Source organism: Microplitis demolitor, chromosome 6 (genome assembly GCF_026212275.2).
Source record: "Microplitis demolitor isolate Queensland-Clemson2020A chromosome 6, iyMicDemo2.1a, whole genome shotgun sequence".
Lineage (NCBI taxonomy): Eukaryota > Metazoa > Arthropoda > Insecta > Hymenoptera > Braconidae > Microplitis > Microplitis demolitor.
Window position 1 is genome coordinate 2,820,384 of NC_068550.1, and position 19,036 is coordinate 2,839,419.

General features: G+C 27.6%; 5 protein-coding genes across 5 annotated transcripts; 4 read left to right on the forward strand and 1 right to left on the reverse strand.

Moving 5' to 3' along the window:
- Positions 1-61: 61 nt before the first annotated feature.
- On the forward strand, positions 62-5,845 carry LOC103577329 (X-ray repair cross-complementing protein 5). Its single transcript, XM_008557921.2, has 13 exons — positions 62-134; positions 283-357; positions 432-539; positions 959-1,179; positions 1,240-1,362; positions 1,432-1,510; positions 1,588-1,725; positions 1,815-2,129; positions 2,216-2,359; positions 2,486-2,631; positions 5,183-5,476; positions 5,544-5,607; positions 5,674-5,845. Exons 2-13 carry the CDS (start codon positions 337-339, stop codon positions 5,683-5,685), a joined length of 1,665 nt encoding a protein of 554 aa, XP_008556143.1. The 5' UTR covers positions 62-134; positions 283-336; the 3' UTR covers positions 5,686-5,845.
- A 4,528-nt stretch (positions 5,846-10,373) lies between these two features.
- LOC103577331 (mitochondrial DNA helicase) lies at positions 10,374-13,247 on the forward strand. The gene is made up of 5 exons (XM_008557922.2): positions 10,374-10,929; positions 11,173-11,393; positions 11,462-12,146; positions 12,233-12,798; positions 13,047-13,247. Exons 1-5 carry the CDS (start codon positions 10,674-10,676, stop codon positions 13,173-13,175), a joined length of 1,857 nt encoding a protein of 618 aa, XP_008556144.1. The 5' UTR covers positions 10,374-10,673; the 3' UTR covers positions 13,176-13,247.
- An 87-nt stretch (positions 13,248-13,334) lies between these two features.
- On the forward strand, positions 13,335-15,841 carry LOC106693048 (glycosyltransferase 25 family member). Its single transcript, XM_008557923.3, has 3 exons — positions 13,335-13,786; positions 14,069-14,297; positions 14,368-15,841. Exons 1-3 carry the CDS (start codon positions 13,605-13,607, stop codon positions 15,649-15,651), a joined length of 1,695 nt encoding a protein of 564 aa, XP_008556145.1. The 5' UTR covers positions 13,335-13,604; the 3' UTR covers positions 15,652-15,841.
- Positions 15,842-16,190: 349 nt separating this feature from the next.
- LOC103577333 (uncharacterized) lies at positions 16,191-17,378 on the forward strand. Its single transcript, XM_008557924.2, has 2 exons — positions 16,191-16,469; positions 16,723-17,378. The coding sequence occupies exons 1-2, from the start codon at positions 16,371-16,373 to the stop codon at positions 17,023-17,025; spliced, it is 402 nt and encodes a 133-aa protein (XP_008556146.1). The 5' UTR covers positions 16,191-16,370; the 3' UTR covers positions 17,026-17,378.
- On the reverse strand, positions 17,365-19,002 carry LOC103577336 (pyrimidodiazepine synthase). Its single transcript, XM_008557929.3, has 5 exons — positions 18,713-19,002; positions 18,523-18,628; positions 18,156-18,399; positions 17,874-18,095; positions 17,365-17,590 (listed from the first exon to the last, which is right to left on the reverse strand). The coding sequence occupies exons 1-5, from the start codon at positions 18,735-18,737 to the stop codon at positions 17,462-17,464; spliced, it is 726 nt and encodes a 241-aa protein (XP_008556151.1). The 5' UTR covers positions 18,738-19,002; the 3' UTR covers positions 17,365-17,461.
- Between the last annotated feature and the right edge of the window lie 34 nt (positions 19,003-19,036).

Below are 19,036 nucleotides of genomic sequence, written 5' to 3' on the forward strand. Positions count from 1 at the left end.
AATGATAATGTAGAAATTTTTAATCAATGACATATATATATATATATATATAGTATATGTTTGTTTATGTTTACATGAGTGTGAATGCAGCTGACAGTTGTCAATTTTCAAATTTTTAAACAAATAAATAAAATGTAAGTAGAATTAAAATTCAAAAATATTTAAATATTTGAAAAATCAGTTCGCGCGATTTTTTAAATTTTATTATTTTTAAATTTGTTATTTATTTGAAATTTATGAGTTCTCATATCTGCTGCATTCACACTCATGTTTGCGTTTCAGTTGAAAAGAGCCGGATAATTGATAAATAATTAAAAAAATTATTGTTACTGTAAAATGCCGCCAAAAGCAGCTAAAGTATGTATTAATTTAATTAATAATTAAAATAGTGTTGATTATTATTCATATATTTATTTTTGTTTATTTTATAGGAGACTGTGGTGTTTGTAACCAATGTTGGTGTCTGTGTTGATGGTAAAGTTGACAAAGAATTTATAGAAAATGCTAAAATTGCAATGCAGCGTGTCATTGAAAAAAAGGTTTGTATTTAAATGTTTAAATAATTTTTTATTTAATTACAAGTTGGGATTTTAATTACCCAAGTAGCACACGACTTTGTAACATAAGAGGCACTGAAAAAATATCCGGTTAAAAGACTTGACATAAGTGATGACAAAAATGAATCATCTACAGGATATTTTTAATTGACATGACTTTCTTAAGACGGAAAAAAGAAGAGAAATTTCCTTTGACCAGGATCAACATCTCTGTGTCTTATATATATAAAAATATTTGGATTTGAGACAAAAAAAAATTTGTTTTGACATTTTAAAAGACAAGTTGAAGTTGTCTCTGTGCTACTTGGGTATTGTCAACAAGATATATCTAGAATATCATTTATGTATAATTATTGTTATATATAATAATATTTTGTAAATTATTTGTTCTATTGTTATAGATTTTTATAAGACCTAAAGATGAAGTTGGAGTAATACTGATGGGTGTTGAAGATGGTACCAATCCTTTGGAATTGTGTCACATTGATAATTATGTTGATATTCAAATACCATCATTTGATGTAATTACAAAGGTACGTGATATTGAGCCAACGGAAATGGTTTTTAAAAATTGGATTTCTGGATTACAAGCTGCTCTTGATTTAATATCACGTCAAGTTGAGTAAGTGTTAATTGAATTCAATTATTAATTTATTAATAATAATAATATTTTTTTTTACAGAAATTTATGCCGTATTACAATCATTTTACTAACTGATTGTTATCCAACGAATCCATTTCGTGAATCTACTAAAGATGATTTGATTAAAAATATTACTGATAAAGAAATTAATTTCTTGTGGATGTTAGTATTGAATCTATATATATTTATGAATTAGAATTAATTAATAAAATGAAAACTTATTTTTTTTAGAGGAAGCAAAGATTTAAATGAAGAAAATGAAGAAAAATTAAATCACAGTGAGCGTATGCTGATGGATTTGACTAAAAAAGTACAATTAATTAAATATTTATTTAGTAACAAGTACTAATTGTTAATCAATTACTTATATTTATATATTATTTAAAGGTTGAAGGAGAATATATGTCTTTTTCCTTTGTATTACCAAAGCTAGAATTTTATGGCGCACATAAAACATCACCGGCTGCTTGGAAATCTAATTTAGAGATTGGAGATTTAAAAATTCCTGTTGCGGTATATCTTATAGTACGTTGAGTGCATATTTTTATTTTTAATACTGATATGTATGAATATATGACTAATGTATATTATATGATGATGTTATTTTATAATAGATTAGTGAAGTTAATTCTCTAGGCAAGTGGAACGATGTCTCCGCTTCGGGTGATCCTAATCATGGAGAAGAATTGCAGCCAGTGTCGAAAAAACGCGCGTTAGCTGACCGCTATCGAGAAGAATACAAAAATGAAGACACTGTAGAAGGTTACATGTACGGAAGAAAATTTATTCCGTTTACTGAAGAAGATTCAGCTGTTTTGAAGTTTCCGTCTGAAGAAAAGTCTTTCAAACTTTATGGTTTCACTCCGGAAAAATTTGTTAAGCTTGACCATAGACATGGAAAGAGAACTAATATCGTTCTACCTGTTCAAGTAATTGAAATTAATAAATTATTGGTTATTAATTACAAGTAATGAATATAAATAATAATAATAGCAATAATATTTTATTAATTTAGGGAGTAGAAGAAGATTTTTTTTGTTTGGTAAAAGCAATGGCTGATTTAAAACGCGTTGCCCTTGTTCGCAAAGTTCATAATAAAAATTCTAGTCCTTCAATGCATGTTTTGTATCCGCAAATTGGTAACGGTGATAAACCATGGGTATGTTTTTTTATTTTTTCAATCCATTATATTTTAAATTTACTTCAGTGCGACAGTTTTTTAATACCAAAGTTAAATTTGTTGTTAAATAATTGATGCATAATTTAAAATTTGAATTTATTGCAGTGTCTTTTAATGCATGAAATAATTTACGCAGAAGAACGTATAATAATAACGCCACGTTCTTATGAAAATGTACTTAAGAATGTTACAAAAGAGCAATGGGACTCTGTAGACAAACTTATCGATTTAATGATGCTCGGTAAATCCACGTGAGTAATTACATATTTATTATTATTTTTTTTAATAATTGTTAGTATCACATAAAATTAAAATATACAAACTTTTCTTACTATTATAATAAAAAATACCGGAGCAGAAAGTAGTATTTAATGCACCTGAGCAGTTGTTGCCCTGAAATTTCATTTGTAGATATTTTTTCTTACGATTATATAGCCGAAATCGGCATTTTTGCCCATTTTCGAGGCCAATTGCTCTCCGGCTGAGATTTTACGGCTTCCTTTTCTTGTTGTCATCATTTTTCTTGTGCAGCGGATCGCCCTGAACGCGCCTGAGCAGTTGTCACCCTATAACTTCATAATTTGATAGTTTTTTTCTAAGATTATGTGGCTGGAATCGTCATTTTGATTGACATGCTTGATTATTATACAAAAAAAATTTTCTATTTATCGCTTTTATTAGAAGACATAAATTGATATGAATCAAATCTGAATACCATTTAGATATAAATATATTGAGAATATTGAAATAATTAAAAATGTGTTTCAAAAGAGACAGTTTGAATTTATCACAATATGATGTATTAACACCTGCAACAAATCCTGCTGAACTTATGAATTTATTACTTCGTGACACTGTTCAAATCGAAAATCAAAGTAATCAAAATGAACCAAACAAAATAAGTAAAGAAATATCTGCTCGTGAACTGATAATTACAGTATCGTTCGTAGTAATTTGGACTCTAGTACTTCTTGTTTTATTATTAGTCAACTCTTATAATACTATTATATTTGTTTGTTTCTTAATCTCATCTCTGATATCCATAGTAGGATTAATTATATTGAAAAATTATCATTTCAAAAAAATTACTCTAATATGATGACCATTGATCATGTATTGATACTAATATTAATATTTTACTTTTGTATTAATTAAAATTTTATTGAAAATTATTATTTTCATTTTTATTCAAATTATAAATAATATTGATTAAATTAAATTAAATTTTGTTGCACAAATTTTGTTGCCCTGAAATTTCATTTGTAGATATTTTTTCTTACGATTATATAGCCGAAATCGGCATTTTTGCCCATTTTCGAGGCCAATTGCTCTCCGGCTGAGATTTTACGGCTTCCTTTTCTTGTTGTCATCATTTTTCTTGTGCAGCGGATCGCCCTGAACGCGCCTGAGCAGTTGTCACCCTATAACTTCATAATTTGATAGTTTTTTTCTAAGATTATGTGGCTGGAATCGTCATTTTGATTGACATGCTTGATTATTATACAAAAAAAATTTTCTATTTATCGCTTTTATTAGAAGACATAAATTGATATGAATCAAATCTGAATACCATTTAGATATAAATATATTGAGAATATTGAAATAATTAAAAATGTGTTTCAAAAGAGACAGTTTGAATTTATCACAATATGATGTATTAACACCTGCAACAAATCCTGCTGAACTTATGAATTTATTACTTCGTGACACTGTTCAAATCGAAAATCAAAGTAATCAAAATGAACCAAACAAAATAAGTAAAGAAATATCTGCTCGTGAACTGATAATTACAGTATCGTTCGTAGTAATTTGGACTCTAGTACTTCTTGTTTTATTATTAGTCAACTCTTATAATACTATTATATTTGTTTGTTTCTTAATCTCATCTCTGATATCCATAGTAGGATTAATTATATTGAAAAATTATCATTTCAAAAAAATTACTCTAATATGATGACCATTGATCATGTATTGATACTAATATTAATATTTTACTTTTGTATTAATTAAAATTTTATTGAAAATTATTATTTTCATTTTTATTCAAATTATAAATAATATTGATTAAATTAAATTAAATTTTGTTGCACAAAGGGACTACGGCTTTACTGATCTCATTCAATGACGTCATAAATTACATCAATTAAAATATTAAGTTAACATATCATAAAATTTCAACTTAAAAGTAATTGAATATTAAAAGTTAATTGATAAGTTTTACTAGACAGTGCATTATTATTAAAAAAAAAAAAAAAAAATTGTTTTCTGGTTATTCATTTTATTAGAAGACACTGAAAAATATTAATCAAATTTACTTATAAATATACTGGCAATATCAACGTTTTAAAATAATTAATTGTGTTTTAAAAGAGACAGTTTGCATTTATTACAACATGATATACGTAGACCTGCAACACTTCCTGCCGAACTTCTAAATTTATTGAACCGTAAATTCAAAAATTTTTTGAATAAAAGGACTACGACTTTATTGATCACTTTAAATATTTTTGACATCTTCAGACTCAGCTTGTCATCGAAAAGATGTCAATTAAAATAATAAATTAATATATCATTGTAACATAAGTTTTAATTTATAAGCAATTATTTTAAGCATTAAAAGGAAGTCTTTTATATGATAAATTGAGACTGAAAATGTCAAAAACATCTAACGAAACGTTACCCGTTTGTAATTTATGATGTCAATAAATGAGATCAGTAAACCCGTAGTCTTTTTTTTTTTCAAAAAAATATAAAAGATTGATCGTGTAATAATTTAATAATTATTTATTTATTATTCAAAAGTATTCCAGAGGATAAAAACAAGACATATGAGCCTGGTGAAGTTGAATCTCCAGATCTCCAGTACATGTGGAATGTTCTTTCTTTACGAGCATTAAATCCCGATGCACCATTACCAGAACCCAGTTTGTCAGTATTGAAGCCAATTTTACCGCCCGAGTGGAATGATCCAAGTAAAATAGCAGACTGTATTACTGATATCGCCAGTTCATTCGATTTGAACCAAGAACCAGAGCGGCTAGCTGATGAACCTGTTGATATAATCACCGCTACTCAGAAAACTCAACCGCCAACTTTGTAAGTTTTTTTTTATTTATTTATTATTAAATAAATTTAAAAAATTAAATTTGATTAATATTTTTAGTAAACCCACTGCTGAGCCTGGAGATTTTCTTCCTCGACCAATGGACGTTGACTTGGACGCTCTTGTATGTATAATTTACTTAATAATTCAATCGATCAAATATTTAATGCTCCTTATTTTATTTTTACAGTTCACTGACTAAGAGATCGTTGGACGAATATAATTTCGCAACCATTACAAGTACAATTGTTAATATTGTTATTGTTTTTTTTTACTAAAGAATGATATTTTTTAACATGATATTTAATATTCATGTAAGTATCCATATTTTTGAATAAATAATTATTATAAATGATAATGAGTCATAAGAAGAGAAAAATTATTTTATTAAACAGTCTTACCTTAGATAAAAAAAATTTACTTAATCATTCATCGATCTATCATTTATGACTTGTATTATCTTAAGTAAAGTGCGTCACACACTTTTACAATTGTCGATTTAAATATTTCCTTACAAATTTCAATATAATTCATTAATTACTTCATTTATTTATGATAATCTGTTATATCTATTTATTTTTTGAATTAGAAGACCGACGAAATACAAATTTTATTTATTTCAAAATTAATTGCTATCATATTTAGCAAAAAAACTGCATATTTAAATATTTTGAATATTATTAAAAAATTAATTTAAAAATGATGAATTCAGATCGAGAAAAATTGATAAAATCTCAAAAAAATGAACTATATCGAATGAAATCTCTAACGGGAATGCAAAGTCAGCCATTACTGTCTAAATCTCAAACAGAAAAGTCTGATAGTAAAAAAAGAAAATATTTTAAAATAGTATTTACGACATTATTTTATCTATCGGTATTCGTATTAATATTAACTGGAATTTTACATGCTTTTACTGATTACGGACTTTATTCCGGTATTGCATGTTTAGTCATAAGTATGTCAGCAATAATAGTATACTTAGTTAACAAATATATAAAACCATTCTAAGATGTCATTAATAATCTATTACCCGGGAAATTTTGAAGCATTGGCAACAGTATCAGTGATTACATGTCATAAATATGTACACTGTAACATCTTTTAATCATTTCTTCATTAAAACATTTCGCCAGTTAAATGGTTTTATTACAAATCGATGAATACAAATTAATTTTTTCTCTAAAGTCAACTCTTTCTTATAGAAGGGCAAGAAAGTCGAATAAAATTAACGATATTTGTAATTATCGTCGGAAGAAATATATTGACAAGATTTAAATACCAATAATTAATAAAACAATTTAACAAAATGGAAATTCAAGATAGCAAACGAAAAATAATAATTATAATATTTATAGTATTGATATCTTTATCAATAATTTTCTTCATAACATTTATAACTCTACAATTTTTCGTGGAATATGCGATTTTCTTCGGTATCGCTGCTGTAATTTTAAGCTCAGTGGCTTCTGGAATGTATTTTTATTATACAAATAAACATGGCGGTAAAGAAGGAGAAAATGAAAAAGAAGAATCAAATAATTTAGTGTAGAAACATCGACACCGATGTAGTATTTGATTGCAATATATATTTCATATTAATTTATGCAATATAAATATAAATATTTACACAATTGATTTAACTGACATTATTTAAATTGATCAATAATTTTTTTAAAAAGTTGTTCGTTTACTTAGAAGGTAAACGTCTTGACAGTTCTTGTAATAATTTCTAATTAAATATGTCTACGGAAAGAGAAATGTTACAGTTGAATTTAAGATCTGATGAATCTTTAAAACCAAAATGTTACAGAGCTCAGACTGCGGGTCATGTTGATCAAAAATATAAGCCAGCTATTACTTCGCCATTGGTATTGTTAATGACATTGACGATAATTTTAATAATAACAGGAATTATTTTAAATATTTATGCTAGGACTTGGGCGATTTATTCTTTTGGCGCGAGTATAGTAACGGCTTTATTAGCTATGTTGTTGTATTTGAAGATATAATTATTCTATAATAAATTATTGCTTTATATAGAAAAGAAGTTTTCTCTTTAATTCCTTTAATACATTTTTATTTCAACAATAATAATAATTTTAATGATTAAATTTGTAGGATTATGAGTTGGAAAGAAATACATCATAATTCATTACAAAAAGAAACTTTTGAAGAGATAAAAAAAATTTTTAAGAAATGGTCAGTCTGAAATTGAGAGTTCAAATAAATTTAATAATAAAGCAATTATATTCATTATAATTTTAACGATATGGATACTTTTGTATGGTGTAATTATGGGATTTACTGGTTTGTTATGTTTCTTAATAACTCCGGCTTTAATTTTGTCTTTAACGAATTTATTACTACAGTATTTATTCTTTATATAATTATATAAAAAAAAAAAAACCAATACTCAATCAATAATTATTAATAATTGAATTATGTTGTTGAATTTAAAAATTAAAAAAAAAATAATTACTTTATTTAGAAGAGAGCTAAATTTTATAAGCGCAATAATTATACATCACAAATAAAAATATATTAATATTTTGAGAAATGTTATTCTGATATGATTAAAAAAATGGATGGAATAAATGGAAATAAAAATATGAAATTATATTGTGACATAAACAGAGTAAAAAATATGAAATTAAAAGTATTAATTCTTGTTTTTTTATTACTGGCATGTTTTATTATAGGTATTGCAACTGATTTATTTCTGAGCTTCATAGGCTCAATAATTTTAACCTTTCCATTTTACATTGCATTTGCACTTAGTTTGTTGATTAATTATTTATTTTTCAGTTAACTTTTTATGAAAATAATTTACATTTATACTATCAGTAGAAAATAAAGTTATTTTGTTATTACGAACATCAATTATTTCACATGATTAATGAAAATTTGAATTTCTCAATTATTAACCGGAAGTGAATCGATAATTTAAAAGAAAAAATATGTAATCAGATAATCCTTTCAAAATCGCTTATAGAATCTCTTTCATTGTGATTAATTACAAAATTGAACGATTAAATTTTTTTAAAAAATTATACTTTTTATTAGGAAGCCCAAATATTTTAAAATAATTTAGTTTAATTGAAACTATTTGAGCAAATTAATAAAAAATAAATCAATATCTTAAATCGTCTGATAACGAATATATCTTCCAACCTTCACAACTTGAATTATTAATTAAAATTATCAACAATAAATTAACAAAAAACATTTAAATTTAAATTCGAAATTTATAGTATTTTACTATTAATTAAAACTGATAAGAGTTTATAATTTATAAATAGAAAATGTGTTTTAAGCCAATTAACTTTAGAGAATCACATGAATATACATCTCCAGAAGATATAAATAATGAACCACTCAATCTACGTAGAGGAAGAGAACGCAATCGTCAAGATCGGCGTCCGAATTTGAATACTTATAGAATGAATTTCAGACAACCAGTTAATGGTACCGTAGTCGGCGTACCCGAAGATAACAATAACGACAATGACAACAATAACAACAGTAGTGGCACTAAAATTTCATCAGATACGATTTTCAAAACAAATTTACACAAGACAATTTATATGTTTATTTTGATAGTTGAAAATTGTTTATTTCTTGCTGTTGTTATCTGTTATGTTTTGAATTATTATGATCTGGCCACTGATCTATCTATTGCCGGTGTCATTACATGTTTGATTACCAGTGGGATTGCTTGTTACATTTTGCGATGATCATTTAATTAAATTTAATATTTTGATATTGATATTTGAATATTTTCCTGCGCTCATTTTACCACCATTAATTACAAAATTGAACGATTAAATTTTTTTTTAAACTATACTTTTTATTAGAAAGCCCAAAAATTTGTAAGTAATTTAATTTAATTGAAACTCATTAAGCTGCTAAAAAAAATCAATCTCTTACGAAAAATCTTAAATCGTCTGATTAAAATAACAAACAAATCTTTCAAACCCCGCAACTTGAATTATTAATTGATATTATCAACAGTAAATAAAAAATAATTACAGACAATGTGTTTGAAAGTCACTGATTTAGAATCGGCTCAAGAAAATGTACCATTGATGGAAATGAACAATCAAAACATTGGAGATTTCTACGTAGGTGGAAATCGACGTAATTTGAACAACGAAATAAATCTCAGACGAAGAATTGTTCATTTAAACAATGGATTCAATCGTACACAAGAACAACCTAATTTACAGGGTGAAATAAATCGCAGAAGACATATTAATTTTAACGACACAATAAATGGCATCAGAGAACGTCAAAATTTGGAGATCTCTCAGGAATCATATCGTAGCAAAGTTTTTCTAGCCACTTTTTCATTGCTAATCTGCTTATTTGTTGGATTTATTGTTTGTTATGTATACGAGTACCATATTGCATCAATTTATTTATCTGTTGCAGGTATATTTATATGTATAACTATTTATATAATTGATCATTATTATTTTAAATTCATAAATTAAATTTATTATTTTATTATATTAAAAATTTTCATGGTCCTGTAGTGGATGTCTAACAATTTTTGAATTTCATTCAAAAAAATAAATTATAAAAAAAAAAATTAACAATTTACACAAGTAGAAAATTAAAAAATCTTTTGGTACAACTAAAAATTTTTTTTTTTTATAATTTACCGTTTTGACAAAAATTCAAAAATTATTTGACATCGGCTAGCTTCAGTATTATTATCAGTAATTCATTTTCAAATATTTCCCGCGTTTTTCTTACACTACTACGTTATAAAAACACACACACATATATATATATATATATATATATATATATATATATATATATATATATATATGTAAATAAAAGAAAGAGAAACTATTGAAGTTATTTAAAGAGAAACTGAAATAAAAAACATTCATGGTCAAGTTTCGCACGTGGGTTTTGATAAAATTATTTTTCTTGTTTACATTTTTTAAAATTTATTTATATTTTTATATTATTTGAATAAAAAATTAATACTAATTACTGTATTATTTAATTCATAATGAAAGATGTTATTAACATAAAATTTAAAATAAAAACTAAGTAATAGAACGCGTTTAAGAATTTATAAATTCAAATTTATAACCAAACAATGATCGGTGATTACAATAGTCTTATAATAAATTTAAATTATAAATTAGAGGTATTGTCAAAATATTATTTATGATGATATTTAAAATCCAATTGCAATTTTTTGCAATCAATGGAAAGAGATTCAAGTTTAATTGGATTAAAACTAGAAAATTCCATAATGATATTGGTGACGAAATACCGACAACATCAGTAGGACAAATACGCAAAGTGTTAAGATTAAAAAATATAGCAATTCAAGAAAGTCATGCCTGTATTGCTATCAATTGTCCAATTTGTAAACCACAAAAGTCTAGTGACTTTAAAGTATTTGTAAATAAAGCAACAGGTAAATTATTCAAGTATTAAATAATTCAAATTTAAATTAGCTATTAAATTTAAATGATACTCAAATTAGCCGCCGTCTAATAATTTTTTAATTTTTTCTAGAAACCCAAATTATAAAAAAAATTTTTTTTTAAATTACCTATAACTATTTTTTCTTTTTTTGTAGATTTAAAAAAAAATCCAAAAATTTTTAATTGTCTTGTAACTTTAAGATCATTAAATTTAATTATTTTTTTTTTTGCAGGATATTTTATGTGTCAAAACTGTCGATGTACCGGTACCTGGGATAATTTGACACAATTTTTAGACTCCAAAAAATCAGACGATTTGAAAAAATTAAAAAATAATCTTACTATCGAAAATGATTTCACAGAAGAATGGGAGACAGTTAAAAATAATTGTCAAAATATTTCAAATATTTCTGAAGAAGAGTACAATAATATCATCAGCAATTACGCATTGCCAGTAAGTGTATAAAGTCAGCAGATTATTAAAAATAATAGAACTGTAAAATAATTAAAATATAATTACAGCCTGTAACGCAAGGGCAAATGAATCAATTGGACTGTCACTATGACAAAACATCTTCAACACTTTATTTCCCATTAGTAGGACTCGGTAATCGAGTATCAGGTTTCAAAAGTCTTTCTGCAAGTCCGGTGCTCGCAGAAACAACTACTCCCAGTACAAATGCCCACGGGTTAATAATTTACAAAGAAAAGAAAATAAAAAATGAAAGCACTGCTGTGATAGTTCCGAGTATTGAAGATTTATTGGCATTAATATCAGAAAAGGCTGGCAATGTTATTTGTTTGCCTTACGGTCTTAAAAATATGCCGTTACAAATTCTACCTCTACTAGAATCCTACAGAAAATTGATTCTTTGGTTCGATAATGACTCAGCGAGCTGGGATTCAGCGAGACATTACTCGAAAAAACTAAATGAAAAACGCTGCTTCTTTGTGAGACCAACTAATCAGCAACCGAGACCTAAAGTTGCTGCTATAAGAGGGCATAATTTAAAGAATATCATTTCTGGAGCACAACCAATATGGCACAAGAGTATCACGACTTTTAATACACTGCGAGAAGACGTGCTAAGTGATCTGCAAAATATAGATAAAGTCCAAGGAGTAAAGTGGACGAGATATCCAGCATTAAATAGAATATTAAAAGGACATCGTCGTGGAGAATTTACTGTACTTACTGGTCCAACTGGTACATTTTCTTTTTTAAAATATTACTTAATTAAACTTTAACGTCTGTTCTTTTTCAAGCTTTCAATAAATTATTTTTTACTTCAGGTTGCGGAAAGACAACATTCATGAGCGAATATTCCCTAGACCTAGCGATGCAAGGTGTAAATACTCTGTGGGGTAGTTTTGAAATCCGCAATGCAAGACTTGCGAGGACGATGCTCCAGCAACTTGCTGGAGTTCCATTAGATGAAAACCTACAAAATTTTGATTCCTACGCGGACATATTTGAAAAACTGCCTATTTACTTTATGACCTTTCACGGACAACAGGGTATAGACGTTGTTATGGAAGCCGTCGAACATGCTACCTACGTCCATGATATTGCTCATGTTATAATTGATAATGTGCAGTTCATGATGGGCATGTCTGAGCAGTCAAAACACCTCGACAGATATTGGAGACAGGACATGATTGTCTCACAGTTTAGATCCTTCGCTACTAAAAGTAACTGTCACGTCACTCTAGTTATTCATCCGAGAAAAGAACGCGTTGAAGAAGAACTTACAACCGCCTCGATTTTCGGTGGTGCCAAAGCTAGTCAAGAAGCCGATAACATTCTTATCATTCAAGATAAAAGATTAACAAGTGTTAGAGGGAAAAAATATTTACAAGTAATTATCAATAAAATTTATTAGACGAGTCGATGATTAAATTTTTAAATCCACGTATTTTTAAATTCAAAAATTTGTAACACAAAAAGTATCTGCGACCCGCAATAACAAATTTTATGGTAGAATTTATGTAGTACTGGAGTTGGTTATTAAAAATACATGCTACCATTTATATAATTGCCTTAATTTACAACTAAATTAAATAAATTAATCACTAATTAATGATAATTGTTATTTATTTGTTTCAGATTGCAAAAAATCGATACAGTGGTGATTTAGGAATAATGAATTTAGAATTCGACCGCACTAGTTTAAGTTATCAACAAAAGAAAAAACAAAAAACCCAAGAAACTCCAAAGGAACCTGCAGAAAATTAAAATGATTAATTTTAATTAATCACCTGACAGTAGTTATTGTAAAAAAAAGAAAAAAAAATTTTTGTACATTTTCATACATAAAAACAGTATTTTTTATTAAAAATTATTTACTACAATGAATTGAAACTGAAATCCTTAAGAAAAAAGTAAATTATTTTTAGACAGGCTCAGTAACTATAAAATCCACGATGAGCGAGAAAGAAAAACATGTGTGAAAAAAAAGGACAGATGGAGCGAGATAAAATTGTTCCTGCATCTTCCGTAGCACAAACGATAAACAAGTCAGTTCTGAACGGGCTTATCAATTTTATCCCTTCTATTACCAATTAAATAATTTATTTAAATAAAATATATTTTAATGTATACGTTCGGTCAATGGCTCCGTAGAAGACTGTGTTTTTTTTCAATAGAAAATTATTCAGCGGCAAGATGAAAATTTACAAACTAAACTTTCTGTTGATGTTTTATTTTTTTGGCTTAATTAGTAATGAGGTCATTAAGAAACCGACTGTTTTAATTGGAATACTTGTGAGGAACAAAGCCCATACATTACCTTTTTTTTTAACTCTTCTTGAGAATCTTGAGTATCCTAAAGATCGAATAAGTTTATGGTAAGTCTAACCTCTGTCTATCACTAAAATTAATGATACTGAAAGTAGCAGACATTTAAAAAATTTATTTATTTTAAATAAACAAATAATATATTCATGAAAGGAAACTTTTAAAAACTGCAAATCAAAAACTTAAAAAATTTTTCCTCTTTTTTTTTTTTTACTTGAGTACTTAAGTAACTTGTTTGTAATAATAAAAAAATTGTCTGACGTCTGCTACTCTCAGTATCATTCAAATTAATAATTTAATTATCTACTTATTTTAAAAATAATTAACTACAGGATTCGCAGTGACAATAATATTGACAACTCAATTGAAATATTAAATGTCTGGTTAAATGAACAAATGTCAAATTACCATTTGGTAAATGTTGGACTGGATGAAAAGTCAATGGGAATCGAAGATGAAGACGGTATTGCTGATTGGTCAACAAATCGTTTTACCCATGTTATTAATTTACGCGAAGAACTATTTCATTTTGGACGTAAAATCTGGGCTGATTATATTTTCGTAAGTATTTTAATTTTTAATTATCTATTTATTTTTAAATCATAATATTTATCTGCTTTTTCTTTTCTAGATGCTAGATGCTGATGTGTTTCTGACAAACCCGCGAACTCTAGAGCTTCTGGTAGCCAAGAATAAAACCATAGCATCTCCAATGTTGAAATCTGATGGTATGTATAGTAACTTTTGGGCGGGAATGACTTCCGAGTATTATTACAAGCGGACAGAACGTTACACTCCGATATTAAATCGCGAAGACCCGGGTTGCCATGAGGTTCCGATGGTTCACAGCGCAGTGCTTACAGATTTACGAAGACAGAACAGCGATTATCTTACATACAAATCAGATAATTTAAAAAATTATGATGGGCCTCAAGATGACATCATAACATTTGCTCGTTCTGCTAATTTGTCTTCGACGTCTATGTACGTTTGCAATGATGAAGTTTATGGATTTGTCATGGTGCCACTGGAGACTCAAGACACACTGGAGCAAGATTACCAGCAACTAACGAATTTGAAGCTGGAGATCCTGTCTCTGCAAACCGAGTTGCCTCTTTCTCAGACGATGAAGAAGTTCATCAAGTATCCGAAGAAAGATAAGCTGGGTTTGGATCGGATTTACATGATCAATTTGCGCAGAAGACCTGAGAGAAGAGCCAGGATGCATCGTTGCTTCGATGAATTGGGCATTGAAGCAGAAACAGTCGACGCAGTTGATGGAAAACAATTAAATGAAAGTGTCCTAATAAACTCTGGAGTTAAAATGATGCCGGAGTACGCAGATCCATACCACAAAAGACCCATGAAGATGGGAGAGATCGGCTGCTTTCTTAGTCACTACAATATCTGGAATGATGTCATTGATAATAATTACAACAGGATCATGGTGCTGGAGGATGATGTTCGCTTTGAACCTTTTTTCCGCAATAAAGTCAACTTTATCATGAGAGAATTAGACAGATTGAATATCAACTGGGACCTTGTTTATCTAGGAAGGAAACGAATGCAAGAACAAAGCGAAGAGTACGTTGACGGCTCCGATTATTTAGTTTACGCCGGATATTCCTACTGGACTCTCGGCTACATTCTATCAGGGTCCGGGGCCAGGAAATTACTGGACGCAAAACCACTGGACTCGCTCGTTCCCGTTGATGAATTCTTGCCGATTCTTTTTGACAAGCACCCGAGAGTTAATTGGAAAGGACATTTTCCAAAACGTGATCTCGTTGCTCTGTCCGCTGCTCCGCTTATCATTTATCCGACTCATTACACTGGGGAAAATGGATACATCAGCGATACTGAAAATTCGGTAATCATCGCTGCGAATCAAGCCATCAAAAGAACTGAACTATGAACAAATATATAGAGTCCATATATTTATTCATTTATTTAAAATAAACTGACTCTCATTTTGAGTGAAAATGTCAGGATTATTTAAATAAATAAATATTTTATAAATTTTACTGCCTTAAAATTCCAAGTTGACTAAAAAAAATTATTTTTAAGATATATTTTATATTAATTATTTACCATATATGTCATATTTATGATATTATAATCATTTTTTAAATCAAATATTTTACCAAAGTTAACATTTAATAAATAAATAAAGTTTATGTAATTTTTTTTGTTATTGATTTTAAAATAACAAAGTGCCATGTACAGAAATAAAATAAAAATAAATTATTGATAGCAAATGATTATTGATTTTAATTTCTTTTTCTCCTATATTTATAAATTCTCCAGATATTTGTTTGAACAAAGGGAATATTGTTTGAGATGTTTACAGAAAAAAAAAAGAAAGCAATAGTGACCAAGTGGAAACGTACACATTAAACTTCCCAACCACCTGTTGGTTGAAAGTTCTATAAAAAAAATATTAAATGTTTGTCCAGTCACCATAGTTGGGGCGGGATCGTCACTTTCAGCCATCTATTTGTTCTACTTCTGCTTCTGCTTCTACTTCCACTTCTAGTTCTAGTTCTATTAAAATTCAAATTTTTAAAATAAAAAATAATATAATTAATAAATAAAATAAATTAGTTGACAGTTCTGTGGTTTTTAAAATTTAAAATGGTACAAAAAAATATTCTAAACAAAAGTATGCTCAATGAAATGCCAAAGGAGGAAACGACAAAAGTAAAACATTCAAAGAATTCAATAATGTCTGAGGTTAGAAAATATTATTTTATAAATAATAAATATATAAGTTAATTATTACTGATTTTATTCAATGCTACTAAAATTATCTGACGTCTAATAAATTTTTTCAAAATAATAAATTATAAAAAACAATTTTAAAAATAGTACTGTTTTTAAATTTTTGACAGGTGGATATTTTTTTTTTTTGAGTTGAAAAAAAATGAAAAAATTTTTAATTGTTTGCTAATTAAGATCATTTTATTTATTTTAAATTATTTTGTAGATGGGACGTCTAGAAGATTCTTTGAGAGAAACAACCCAACGATTGGAGTTGGTAGAAAAAAAACTGCTGTCAAAGTTGTTAACAAGAGAGAGCCGTGAGATATTTGAACGTGAAGTTGAATTACTTCGTGAAGTTTTGGACAAAAATAGAAATCTATTGCAACAATTACGGCGTGAAAACACTCGTACATTTATGGTCGCTGCTCCATTAGTGTTCGCGTGCTTTTTATTTTATGGACTGTACTGTCTTATTTTTAATCCGGCAGCATTCTTGACCTCGAAAGTTGGTGATGTTGATCCATAATTTTAATTCCCTAGATTATTTATTTTTTATATTTTATTATTTTATTTTATTTATATATATAAATTTTCGTTTGTTATTAAAGTCTTCCGTGTACGTACCCGATTACCTGAAATCAAGGTCTAAATTTTTGGAGATTGTTGTAATATTGCTCAATAATAGTTGTTAATAATTGTTAATTAATAATTAATGTACTTATTAATTATATTATTATATTAATAGTATTATTACAGGCAGTAAAATATATATATATATACATACATATACATTTCATTTTATTGTGATTCCAATAAATTATTGTAATTTTATTTTATATTTTATGACAATAAAATTTATTTATCGTCTGTTTATTTGTATTTTATTGTTGATAAAAAAATATTTATATTAATAATGATTAACAAATTAGATATAAAAAATTTATAAAATTATCATTAATGATTTATTTAACCAGCAAATCGTATTGTGGAGTACCAGCAAGACGACTTTTCATATATTTAGCATGGACTTCCGGTTCTAGACAACTGACTTTCACACCTGGATCTTCTTTCATTGCTGTTTTCCATTCCATCTAATTAAATAAATAAATTAATTAGTTAATAATTAAGTTAATTAATTAATTAATCGTGATCCTGAAGTTAGCAGACAATTTTAAAATTTTTTCTTAAATAATTTAATTTAAAAAAAAAAAAAACTAAAAATGTGCACATGTAGCAAATTTAAAAAACTACAGGTGCAATTTTTCATGTATTTTTTTATAATTTGTCATTTTTAAAAAAATCTAACTATTATTAGACGTCAGCTAATTTCAGTATCATAATTAATTGGGGATTAATATTAAATAAAATACTGACAATACGAGGAACACGTTCACGTGGAATGACATATTGTTCACCTCTCATGATTCGAATAATATCAGCCCTTTCAAACCATGGCCAAATCATCAAGTCAACCATCCCAGGTTTACTTCCACCAAAGAATGGACTTGCCCGACGAACCAACTCCCTGTCAAAAAATTCTAATACTTTCAATGCCTCTTCAAACATGTCACGGTCTACAGTAGGCGACAGGTAAAACTGAAAACATTCATTTTGTTAATAAACAGTAAAATATTTTAAATTAAACTGATCACTCACTTTGTACATCAATGAAATCAATCCATTGAAACGTTCAATTAAAATTTTATCCTTGGCCTTAGCTCTTGGGTCGCTGGGATAGAGATTTTGGTCTGGATGAGCTTCATTCAAATAATCAGCTACGATAAGACTTTCGTATAAAGTTTCGCCATCTTCAAATTCAATGCATGGCACTTTCCCAAGGGGACTTTTTTCTGTCAGCCATTCAGGTTTAGCTGTCAAATTTATGTATACGACATCATACCTGCGGAATTAATTATTTATAATCGTAATTATTGTCAAACAATTGTAATGATTAGACATGGCCTCATGAGTCACGATTTTTGAACTTTTTTTCAAAACGATTGAATTTAAAATAATATCTTACGGAATTTTTTTAGTATCAAGAACCAGATGTACTCGTTGGGCATAAGGACAAAATCTCATGCTGTAAAGACGTAATTTTCCTGGAACCACCGGCGGTGCCACAGAACCTACAAAATCCATCGCAAATACAATTTTTATATAAATAAATAAATTTCAAATGTCAACTTAAATAAAATAAATGAATTACTTACCAGTACTCAAATGTTTTCCGCTCATTTTTACAGAGATTACTCAGACTTACTTTTTTTTTTTTAATCACAAAATGACTTTAGAATTTGACAACACAAGTGTGCTCAGAATATATGAATACAAAAGAATGTATGACGTCATCAAGAATCAAGACTTCAAAAAAAGAGAATTGTTTTTTTTACAAGACCGAAAAATAAAATTTATTATCTCTTTCTAATCAGGAAATTTTCATGCTGTCATCTTCTTCTATACGGTAATTTTTAATTCACATAGATTTTGTATCAAGCTTTGAATATATTGCAATAAACCTACCCCAGGTGGCGTCA

Excerpts from the sequence above, each read along its gene's own strand:
- LOC106693048 (XM_008557923.3), top strand. The coding sequence starts at position 13,605 with ATGAAAATTTACAAACTAAACTTTCTGTTGATGTTTTATTTTTTTGGC. Across the intron at positions 13,787-14,068 it reads AAAGATCGAATAAGTTTATG|GATTCGCAGTGACAATAATA; the intron begins GTAAGTCTAACC and ends AATTAACTACAG. Across the intron at positions 14,298-14,367 it reads TCTGGGCTGATTATATTTTC|ATGCTAGATGCTGATGTGTT; the intron begins GTAAGTATTTTA and ends TTTCTTTTCTAG.
- LOC103577331 (XM_008557922.2), top strand. The coding sequence starts at position 10,674 with ATGATGATATTTAAAATCCAATTGCAATTTTTTGCAATCAATGGAAAG. Across the intron at positions 11,394-11,461 it reads TCAGCAATTACGCATTGCCA|CCTGTAACGCAAGGGCAAAT; the intron begins GTAAGTGTATAA and ends ATATAATTACAG. Across the intron at positions 12,147-12,232 it reads TGTACTTACTGGTCCAACTG|GTTGCGGAAAGACAACATTC; the intron begins GTACATTTTCTT and ends TTTTTACTTCAG.
- LOC103577336 (XM_008557929.3), bottom strand. The coding sequence starts at position 18,737 with ATGAGCGGAAAACATTTGAGTACTG. Across the intron at positions 18,629-18,712 it reads CGGAAAACATTTGAGTACTG|GTTCTGTGGCACCGCCGGTG; the intron begins GTAAGTAATTCA and ends TGGATTTTGTAG. Across the intron at positions 18,400-18,522 it reads CTTGATACTAAAAAAATTCC|GTATGATGTCGTATACATAA; the intron begins GTAAGATATTAT and ends TTAATTCCGCAG.
- LOC103577333 (XM_008557924.2), top strand. The coding sequence starts at position 16,371 with ATGGTACAAAAAAATATTCTAAACAAAAGTATGCTCAATGAAATGCCA. Across the intron at positions 16,470-16,722 it reads AGAATTCAATAATGTCTGAG|ATGGGACGTCTAGAAGATTC; the intron begins GTTAGAAAATAT and ends ATTATTTTGTAG.
- LOC103577329 (XM_008557921.2), top strand. The coding sequence starts at position 337 with ATGCCGCCAAAAGCAGCTAAA. Across the intron at positions 2,130-2,215 it reads ATATCGTTCTACCTGTTCAA|GGAGTAGAAGAAGATTTTTT; the intron begins GTAATTGAAATT and ends TTATTAATTTAG. Across the intron at positions 2,360-2,485 it reads GTAACGGTGATAAACCATGG|TGTCTTTTAATGCATGAAAT; the intron begins GTATGTTTTTTT and ends AATTTATTGCAG.